The following is a 10,731-nucleotide window of genomic DNA, read 5'->3' as shown; positions in this document are numbered from 1 at the left end:
TAAACTACTTTCGATTTGACTTTTTAATTTCCAGCATGTGATTTTAAGAACTACATGCTCACTCATTCGAACTAAGCGCTATCGCGCATGTGATGTTTCGTGGTTCTCGTTTTTTAAAACAGTATTAATTAATAAAAAAAAAACGGCGTTGAGAGGCGAATATTAAATTATTTTGTCAGCCGTTAGTAAGGAATTAACGAGTTGCAGGTATGGGAACCCCTTACAGAACAATCAAGTCCGATATGATAATACAGTCAAACCTCTATTCAGCGGTCACCCTCCAGAAATAGCCAGGTGACCGCTTACCGGCATGTTGACCGCCGGCTTAAAAGAGGTGCATGATCAAAATTTAGCGTATTATGGGGCAAAAAACTGAACACGATGACAAAAGTAAGCGCGTAATCTTCATTTATTGTTCGTAACAACTCAAATGCGAAATATATCTAAGAAGTCCACGCACTAGTCAACAGATTTTATGGTTTATGTCGTTCGTAAGGCAAGCGTCGAGCGTCTTTGCCTTAAAGCAGATAATTGCATCTCACTTAACATTAAGTGTAAAAATCAGTTCATGGTCGTCTGTGATTTGGGGTTGCATAACTTAATTTGGTGAAGCAAGTCACTGACTTTGTTCAGCGCTAACGAGAGTTCTTCCTGACCTTAAAACTGTGCTCTGGTTGACCACCTAATGTAACAAGGTGACCGTTTAACAGAGGTGAATAACATTAAAATTAGCCTATTAATTTAAGTCTAAACGGTGACTGCGTCCTGGCGTCCACTTAATTGCGGTGACCGCTTAATGGCGGTCAAATATACTGTAAATATGTAAAGCGAATTTCGGGAATTTGAATGGTGACCTCTAATAGAGGGTGACCGCTTAACAGAGGGCCGCTTAATAGGGGTTTGACTGTAGTAAAATTACCGTAAATTCAACCATCGAGCGAGTCGATCAAGCGTTTGAACTGCAACCTCTTCTCCGGGACGAGGCTCAGTGACAACTTTACCTATTCGCGCACTAGCCAACTGTGTGTCGTGCAACTTGTATACCTACATGAAACCAAGGCGTCACAATCTCACAATACAAGAAACTAACAGGTAGGCCGACTCTACCGAGTAACTCCTCTTTAATCGGGGCTTTTAGGTAGTATCTTTTTTATGTCACTGGCCGTTTCGGGGGTCGCAGCTTCAGAAGTCCTCACTTTCGCGACGTTTTTCGAGGTAAAAAGCAGAAGCCTTGTGCAACGAATTATTTATTTGAACTACTTAGAAAAGAAGATATATTGCCTTTAGCAGTTTAGAATGAGGCTACAATCACACTCGGAACGTAACTCGGTGATAAACAATGGATAAATAGGAAAAATGTCGATAAATTAAAATTCTAACTTGACACATTTTGCTTCCCGTAAAACGGGCCAACAATTTAGCCGTTAGGCGAGTAAAGTAAGACTTAAGCATACTTGAAGTCAGTAAAAATTGACCGACGGAGCTAGCTGTGTAACGAGCGTTTGAACTGCAACCTCTTCTCCAAGACGAGGCTGAGTGATGGCCAACTGTGTGTGAAGCAACTAGACTTGTTTACCTAAACGCGCCCCAATCTGGCAATAAGAGGACCTAACAGGTAGGCCGACCCTAACTAGTAACTCCTCGTTAATCGGGGCTTTTGGATTTAGAATCTTTATCCTACCGTTCCCTAGTTTCAGTAGTCGAAGCTTCTCAGGTCCTCACTTTCGCGACGTTTCTCGGAATGTATGTCGAGATGAAAAGCTGAAACCTGGTTGCAAAGAATTATTCTTATATTCATTTATTTAAAGTACATAGAACACAGGACTTCTGATATTTCCTTTAGGAGCTTAGAATGAGGAAAATTACACTCGGAACGTAACTCGGCTAAACGATGGGTTAATAGGCCAACTTGGCGCTTTGCTTCCCTCGATCGATCTCCTCGTGCGAGGAGCTGATTCAATTTGCAGTGTATAACTCAACATCTTCGCCCGCTCTACTAACCGACTAAATTCAAGTCCGTGACTATAGAATTGTATAATGCAAAGCTTCCAATTCAAAACGGAGCCTGAAATTTGCTTCACAGATCCGACGCTTGTGCAGTGGTGGAAATAAGCGCTCGCCCATGCGAGTGTGAAAAACTTCGGGCGAGTACAAATTATCGAGCACTCGCCCATTTCGCGAGTAGGGTCGTCATTTTTGGAAAAATATTTAGCTTAAAAATTGGTATCACTCCTAATTTTCCATTTTGGCAAAAATATCTCTAAACGGATGAATCTATCATACAGGTAACATTACAAGTAGAACGCGTTAAAAGAAACCGCATTGCAACTGGCGAAAATATCAATAATACGAGACTCTTTTGAGTATTGAGTCTCACCTTATTGTATATTGATAACCAGTATTGTTACTACACGTAAAAAAAGAGGTTTGCTTTGCAATTTAACTCTAAATAATTGCGAAAAACGTTTTGACAACCTTAAATCCATCTGGTTCAAAGTTTTAAGAGTTTTTGACCATGTTTCGACGTTTGCTTAACGCAAGAGAATATTCTCGCGAATACGTTGATGTAAATGTCTGGTTGAATTCTCTGTTTTTTAGTGGCATTGTAGTTTTTCGAGACAAATGGGAACGTTTCACGCCCATTCCAATTTTCAGTTCTTCTCAATTTCATTCATTTCGGTAAACTAAATTTTGCTTCCTTTTTAACGACTTTATTTGAATTGTTATTGTATATAGTTTCAGTGCTGTAAATAATTATCACGTAAAGTTTTAGTGGAGAATTTGCATGAGCTCAATAAAGAATAATATTGTATTGTAATATCAGGTATTTTAGAGCTATTTTTAGCGGCGGTATTTTATGGTGTTTCACATTTGCATACTGTACAATCCAATAATCGTATTCCCACGCCCATTACTGAGAGCTAACCGTAAACAGGCTAACCTGGGGCCCGTTTCTCGAAAGCCCCTGAAACTTTTCGGGCCCGGAAAGCCATAGCAAAATCCGGAACCTTACAATTACAGAACTGTTTTATTCCCATATTCTTAATATGAAGACAGGTTCCCTTCATACAAGAAGTTTCAGTTTTTAGATACAGATGAACTAAAAATGGCTTTACGGGCCCGAAATGTGTCCGGGGCTTTTGAGAAACGGGCCCCTGAACGTTATTCAGGCTAACCTGAGTGATGTTCAGGCCTTAATCTTCAAATGTCATACACTGCTCTATAGGGTAAGAACAAAACATTCATTCCAAAAATCCTGGACATTGCTGTACTTTAGCCTGAAATGCCAGTCCTCTCCCGCCCACAGCCTAGATTAGGCTGAGGACGGGAAATGACTGACATTTTAGGCTAGGTTGAACTTCAAAGGAATCGTCGATGTCCCTTGGCTTTTGTAACATTCCACTCGTAAAAATACGCCACCATTCTGTTTTCATTTGAAGAATTTTCCATTTCGTCTCCCATCTTAAAATATCCAATTTTATTTCCATAAAATGACATTATTTCATCTGCAAAGTTATTCTGAAAAGTTATTCTTATTCCTGTGTCTCCACGTTTTTATAGGACTGTGCCGTGTTCCAAGCACCCAATGATGAGCGGGCAACCAGAAAAATCTCCCATAGAAGGTATCAGTCTCGCATGTTAAATTGTTTTCTGAATAGAAATGAAGCTAAATGCTATGGTGAAGAGCGAAATTAGGGAGAGGGAAGCCTAGGGGTTAGGAGGAGCAGCTGTTGACGTTTGTGCGAGTTATTTTTGGCCAAACTTTAAATGATGCAGGTAACGACAACAACAGAGCTTTATTCAAAGTTGTAGAATATAGCACACAAGGTGCTAGATAGACCGAGTGACTTAGTTACAGTGACTGTTATTGACGTATTGTTTGCATTTCCCCTCATAACAGTACCATGCGAGACAGAGAGTCACTTCTCTTTCTGCTCTGTGAGAGACGAGAGAGAACTTCTGCTCGCAATCGCTCGATCGTTTGATCAGTCGCCGTCCACAACCGTGGACGAATGAATTAATAATACTGGTTTAACCGGTTTTTGACTTTAGTATTACAGAAGGGATTCAAAACGCTTTCCGTTTAGGAGACCGCTGACAATATCTGCTGTCTTGTGATTGGTTACAAAATTATAATTGACATGACAACACTGCACTGCCACAGGTTCTTCGCAACTCTAACTAACTCTATCACGTGCGCATCAAATTCGAAACCAATGAACAAATGGCAACCTTTGATCTTTTGATGTTCGTGCAGTTCTAGAAACTATTGCTGTACATTAATTCGCCTTAACAAACTATTCATTGTCAAAGGAGCACGATATGAGGGTTGATAGGCAGGTTATTAAAGTGCCATTAACCCCCACCCCCCCCCCCCAAAAAAATTTCCCTCTAGTACAATCTACTAGCTTCCCTGATTACTTCAGCGAAAACATTATCTCGGTCAACCGCTGTGAAGCTGCGCAATCTTAGTGGCAGCGGCAGTTGTCCCCCCCCCCCCCCCCCCAGGGTGAGGGGGGGCAACTCCAAAATGAAAAGGAAGTGGGTACTCGTCGTCTTGCTTAGGAGTGAAAATCAAGGATTTAAGACACTTGCAACTTTTCTTAAACTCTTCCCTTATTTCCCCAGAACACTATAGCTCATTAGCTAACAACTACGAATACCTCTACCAAGAAACCTACGAAGAACTCATCCCGCTCGTGTTGAAATCTTTAGACTTGAAGCCCCATCACGTTGTTGCTGACATTGGTAGTGGAACAGGCTGGGTTGCCGAGACTATCTTTGAATCGTTCGGCCTAAAAAACCCGATTTGGTGCGTGGATCCTAGCGCAGAAATGCAAGAACTAGCTCGCAAAAGGAAAGGGATTTACCGGGTTCAGAAAACAGCGGAAGAATTTTTTTCTGATCCGAAAATCAGCCAATGTTTTGACATGGTAATAGCAATATTCAGTACACATCACTTTGTCGATCCCGCTGCTGCTTACAAAGGAATATTTCGTTCTCTTCGACCCGGTGGTACCTTTATTCAAATTCTCACGATAAGTGATGGTCATCCCAAGTTCCAAGTGGCCGTCGATAAAATGAGCATTCACTCTCAAAAAATGAGCGAGACGAAGAAGTTCCTCCGTGGGATTAAGTTTCAGGGAAAATTCACCCAGAAAGAGGTCTGTTATCCATGGAGTGTGACAAAATCCAAGTTGTATGAGATGTTTCGTTGTCGTTACATGAGCATGTTTCACCAGTTAAGCGATGAACAAATTGAAGAAGGAATTAAAGAACTCGACAGCGAGACGTTGAAAGATGTGAAGGATAACGAACTCATCAACTGTACCTATGTGATGCTCATGACAAAATTTGAACTTGAATAGCGCTAAATGTCAATGTAAGAGATATAAAAAGTCGTAGACATATTCACTTGGTCGAATTCCCGCTCGACATTCACTGGACGTTTAAGAGGGGAGGGGGTATTGCGTGTCAATTTCAGACGTTAGTGCGGGACATTTTTGACCAAAAGTAAATGATCTATAGTGAAAAGAAAGTTTACTTTATGTTTAGCCAGAACTGCAGACTGCAACAGTCCAAAAACGGACTGTTTTAACCTGGGTGCACTATCGACAGACAGTTGAAAAAGACTTGTTGAGTAAATTAAGGCTCAAGCATGCTTGAAGTTAGTAGGAATGGATTTTAACTAGAATACCGTTGGCAATTAGGTGAAGGCATTTTGATTAAAATCATGACGGCCTCTTTACGCCTTGTACCGATGATTCAACTGGTCGTCTCTTATCAATGCCGCGGTCGAATCAGAAATAGAAAACGTATATTGCGAAAAACGTAAAAAATACACGAGTTTGTATTGAAATGTGACGACTGCATTCAGCAGTTAGAAATAAGGAGAAAGAAATTAAAATACAGTTGAAAAATCACCCTACCCTGCTTCCTTTGTGTATTTGCTATGTTGCTGTGCAGGCTTTTGGAGGCGCGGTGGCCTCATGGTTAGTGCCCTCGTCTCCGGATCGAGCGGTCTGGGTTCGAACCCTGGCCGAGGACATTCTGTTGTGTTCTTGGGCAAGACACTCTACTCTCAAAGTGCCTCTCTCCACGCAGGTGTATAAATGGGTGCTGGCGAAGTTAATGCAGGAGATAACCCTGCGATGGACTAGTATCCCATCCAGGGGGGAGTAGAAATACTCCTAGTCGCTTCATGCTACAGAAACCGGGATAAGCTCTGGCCTGATGGACCGCATAGCTTGTATGCAGACTTCACCTTTTACCTGTGCAGGCTTACGACGTTTTAGAGCCGCTTCAGCGTTCGTAAAATGTAAGTCTGCGTAACAAGCGGTATTCTCGCGCGCGGCGGAAAAATATGAATAGCTCCCAGCAAGACAGACTCCTGAAATTCCATGCGGAACACACAGTGGTCTCCCGAAAATGGTACATACATTTTTATTGGTATACATATATGTGCAAGATATATACAAGTTATTCATTGGTTAAAAAGCGGAATGCGTTTGTCTGTACTCTTCGTTGAAGGCGTCATATGGCGTCAGTGGAGCAGATGCGTTCTCACGTAAGTTTATAAACCTTATAGCTTTGTACTACTTTTGAGCTTTGCCTCAGCTTATACACGTAGCCCGCGTACCAGGCGCTCAAAAAATGCTAGGGAGCGATTGGGAGCGGTAAGCGAGTGCAATTACACGCAAGCGGCGCGGAAACCTCCTCTTACGTTTTGCAACCGCTCCGAACTAGCGCCCTATTATTATTACAAGCGCTATTTTTACTCGAGACGGTCTGTCGCGCAGACTATTTAAGATGTCAACTGGAAGAAAAGTGAAGAAAGGCTTTCCAATTTAATAGCAATTCCAGCAAAATCATCTTAACAGTACTTCAATTAGCTGTCCTTACGTTAACGCGGATTTGAAGTGTGAAACTGGCTGAAATCTTGTTCAGGTAACAAAAAAGGTCCCTAATATTACCGAGGTGGTCACATTATATAACCGGGTTGTCGTCAGGGTGGCCGCGAAATTGCCGTCAACAGTCATATAAAGTACCTGACCAGAGGCAGAGATGAAACTACGGGGGAAATAATCAGTGATGGGGAAAAACTGATCTACAAATTAAAAAGGAGAGTTCAAGTATCCATTATTAAGTAAAACATGTTTCTTGAATATTAAAAAATTGCAATGAATAAAACTCTTTCCTTCCTCTTTGTTTCAAACCGAACAAAAGAAAATCTACAGAGCTCTGGAAACCTTTAAGTTTTTTCCCGCAAAAATCATTGCGTTGAAATAATCATTGCCTTGAAAAACTCTGAAACTTAAATGAACTCATCGAAGATATTTGTACCGACTAAGAGTAGCAATTTTATAACATTGCAAGAGGAAATTGATCAAAAATGTGGTAGAATTATGTACCCCACCACGCTGGGCCGACTTAACTTTTGGTTGAACAAGGTATACGAGCTCAGTACAACATGGCGAAAACAATCATAAGTACAACCTTAAAAAGCATTGCCATGGCAACGTCAACGTTAGCATCGCTGACCACTTTGTCCCTGGTATCAAACTGTACTTGCGCCAGTTTAGGATAGTAATCATTCCAGAAAGCCATTCGGCGAGGAGCAAACGCCGCCGCCATCTTGGGATGAACGTCAACTCGCAAGTAAGCTCTGTGACTGCTGTTGTACCTCTCCCACGTAACACCGCTGACTGGCTGGGGTGTTGGATCGCCGCTCTTGGCGAAGTTTACGTACAACTCCATTAGGAACAAACTGACGTTTCTATCGCCTGCGTCAAAATCTGACGAAAGACCAGGGTAGAACGGGTTTCCAAACTCGTAAGGTACATTAGCACCATGGACCACACCCATCCACTCCTTGTTCTTATTTCCTTTTGTTCTGCGATGTGCGAACTCGTACATGTACACCGGAGCAACTGTGCTGTGAATGTTGGCGACCTCGTGACCTGGTGCAAAGTACAGATAATCACCAATGAAGTCAACAAGTTGGCTTCTTAGTGCGTATTTATTACTGCTGTCTGGCCATGGTGTGTACACGAACTCAAATGCGTCCGCGAAGAGGTCGGCGGTTTCTTCACTAAGAGAGACAATGATTTGTTGGTTTAGTAATGACATGTTTAACAAAGTCAAAACGGCGTCTTCAATGAGTAAAGGTGTTGGGAGAAGAGTTGGCTCTCCGGAAATGAGCACAAATCCCAACTAGGAATTTCTTTTCTGACGGGGGGGGGGGGGGGGTGGGGAGCGGAGAGAAAAGAAAGACAGGAGCGAAGACTAACTTTCTAAAACCAGCATCGGGAGCTAGCCTCGAGTCGTGAGCATTTCGACTAAAATCGAGAAAGTTTTGTTAGTATTTCTGTCCGTGCCATGATACAGCCATCAGATTTCGTCCTCTCGTTGCTACTTTTCTGTATCACGTGTTATAGCTGGTGAGATCACATGAGCAACGTATTAAAAAGGCTTACAAGTAAGGACGGACCATTATTTTTGAGGGGGAGGGGGTTGAGCAATTACTAAAAAAAATCCTGTTCAGCCAAAACTGCTGGAAAAAAAATCGTGCAAGGGAAGCCACGGGGAAAAAAATAGAGCATTTGCCTTCTACTAACCTGGGACTCGTTTCTGGAAGGTCGCCAATAGTTTTCGCAACCGGAAAGCCCTAGCAAAATCTCAGACCTTATGTTCACAAAGCTGTTTTATTCATACTCTGTTTTATTCATACTCTTAATATGAACAGAGGTTCCCTTTGTACAGGAAGTTTCAGACGTATACACCTCTCAGTTTTTAGATGCAGATTAACTAAAAATGGCTTTACGGGCCCGAAAAGTTTCCGGAGCTTTCGAGAAACGAGTCCCAGTTCCTGTATTTGGCTCAAAAATATTTTTCCATCGGATATTGCACACGAAAACAAATCATGAACAACCTAAAGGCGAGAAAAAAAGACTCATGATCCAGAAAATTGCCCAACGTGCCCCCCTCTACCCCCACCTCCACTCCTCAAAAAATCACGGTCCGCCCCTTATCTTTTTTCGCCGAATTAACCATCGATATTTTAATAGACCGTTCACTGAGATCTATGCCGGAGTGGAGGCGACTCACCTGCTATTTCGAGTGTGCGCAAACTTGGTTACAAATTGCTTGAAGAATGACGAACTCACTCCGTTGTCCACATTTTCTGTCAATCCAAAAGACGATCTGGAATAAGGCCCCAAAAATGTCCCACCCTCCTGACTGTTAAAACTGATCATTAGTTTCAGTTTCTTGAAATTTCCTTTTTCGCGAAGATTTCGTGTTTCGTCGAGAAGAAAGTTGTCGTCCACGACTGGTGCCCACCGCAGATACCTATAGAACTGATGATCTGTTAAAGCGGAAGCATTCTGTATTTCCTCGCCTTTCTTACTGCGTATGCAGGCCACCATTGCGCTGTGGTCGCTTGTAGCACAATCCAGATTTTGAGCAAGCTCCTTAGCAAAACGTAGACCGTACGAAACAGGCTGAGTCGCAAAGGTGCTTAAATCTACTCCACTCTCTGCAATAGCTTGGTGAAAAAGACCTTTAGATAGAGGCGATAGAAGATGCAGGGACACGCTTGTTCCGCCAGCACTTGCTCCAAATATGGTCACCTTGCTGGGATCCCCTCCAAAGTTTTCAATGTTTTCTTTCACCCACTTCAGTGCTTCCACTTGATCCAACATTCCAAAATTCCCAGGGGCCGCAGAATCCCCGGTCGTTAAGAATCCAAATGGTCCGAGACGGTACTGGATCACAACTATCACCACCCCGTGTAGGGCTAAAATATCGCCGGGATAATAAACTGCAGTTCCCACTTCATAACCTCCACCAGGAATGTAAACCATCACAGGTAAACTAACACCAACGTTCGGAGAGTACACATCGAGATACAAACAATCTTCGCTGTATGAGAAATTTGGATCGTAGAATTTTATCAACTGCACTCTGTGCTTGCGTTGCCAACAAACGTTCCCATGTTTCTTCGCTTGGAGAACTTTCGGTTTCCATCCTTTTGGTGGTTCTGGTGCTTTTAGTCTGAGCTTTCCAACCGGCGGAGCGGCGAAAGGAACGCCAAAAAACTTGCTGACAGACTTGAACTGAGCCGACGCATTCGGGTACGAAGTCACAAGACCTTCGATGTCTCCATACTGTGTGGACACTGTAACTGACGAGACCAGAGGCAACTAAACATAGAATGCAAAGATTTTAACTTGTGAAGTCGAAATCATGGCGTTCTAGTCAACAAGGATTGTTTTCCTTTGTTTAGCTATCGGCTAATCTTTACCCAAGGCATCTACTATTTCATTCGTTTCACACGAATGCAGGATGACAGTCGGGACGGCTGATGAAACTGTCTGTACGCAGGCTTTTTTTTTTTTTTTTTAAAAAAAGTTCAAACTATCGCGTTCCTAATCGCCCTTTTACACTAGTGTCAGTGCCGTGTAAGTGTGCAAACTTTTGTCATTAACTTATGTTAGGTATTTACTTAAGGTGGCGTAGGGGTTTGCGGTCATTATTTTGAAAAGATTCCTGAACCGTGACAACTGATACCATGCGAAATGTTTTCCTGAACCGTGACAACTGATACCAATATGCGAAGTCTTTGTGGGCTCCGGACAGGATAGATCGAACCTCCTTTAAATCTAATGACTAGTAATAGTTAACCGCACTAAATCTTCCCCCGCTTTCTTTTATTTCTGCTGATTGAAA

The 10,731-nt window shown here is 42.4% G+C and overlaps 2 protein-coding genes across 2 annotated transcripts; one reads left to right on the top strand and one right to left on the bottom strand.

The window, feature by feature from the left end:
* Nucleotides 1-1,502: 1,502 nt before the first annotated feature.
* On the top strand, nucleotides 1,503-5,924 carry LOC149114809 (uncharacterized). The gene is made up of 3 exons (XM_089284416.1): nucleotides 1,503-1,615; nucleotides 3,562-3,623; nucleotides 4,630-5,924. Exons 2-3 carry the CDS (start codon nucleotides 3,587-3,589, stop codon nucleotides 5,367-5,369), a joined length of 777 nt encoding a protein of 258 aa, XP_089140542.1. The 5' UTR covers nucleotides 1,503-1,615; nucleotides 3,562-3,586; the 3' UTR covers nucleotides 5,370-5,924.
* Nucleotides 5,925-6,421: 497 nt separating this feature from the next.
* Nucleotides 6,422-10,623, bottom strand: LOC110062390 (neuroligin-4, X-linked-like). Its single transcript, XM_020769277.2, has 2 exons — nucleotides 9,109-10,623; nucleotides 6,422-8,092 (listed from the first exon to the last, which is right to left on the bottom strand). Exons 1-2 carry the CDS (start codon nucleotides 9,864-9,866, stop codon nucleotides 7,462-7,464), a joined length of 1,389 nt encoding a protein of 462 aa, XP_020624936.2. The 5' UTR covers nucleotides 9,867-10,623; the 3' UTR covers nucleotides 6,422-7,461.
* Nucleotides 10,624-10,731: the final 108 nt, after the last annotated feature.

Source organism: Orbicella faveolata, unplaced genomic scaffold (assembly GCF_042242905.1).
Source record: "Orbicella faveolata isolate gen_17 unplaced genomic scaffold, um_ofav_v1 contig_13, whole genome shotgun sequence".
NCBI classification, from domain to species: Eukaryota; Metazoa; Cnidaria; class Anthozoa; order Scleractinia; family Merulinidae; genus Orbicella; species Orbicella faveolata.
Note: the sequence above shows the minus strand (reverse complement) of the source record. Positions and strands in the feature narration are given on the sequence as shown.

Bases quoted from the DNA above. Each gene is read 5' to 3' on its own strand.
- LOC110062390 (XM_020769277.2), bottom strand. From the start codon at position 9,866: ATGGTTTACATTCCTGGTGGAGGTTATGAAGTGGGAACTGCAGTTTAT. The intron at 8,093-9,108 runs GTGAGTCGCCTC...TGTCTCTCTTAG, and splicing joins GCGCACACTCGAAATAGCAG to TGAAGAAACCGCCGACCTCT.
- LOC149114809 (XM_089284416.1), top strand. From the start codon at position 3,587: ATGATGAGCGGGCAACCAGAAAAATCTCCCATAGAAG. The intron at 3,624-4,629 runs GTATCAGTCTCG...TTATTTCCCCAG, and splicing joins AGAAAAATCTCCCATAGAAG to AACACTATAGCTCATTAGCT.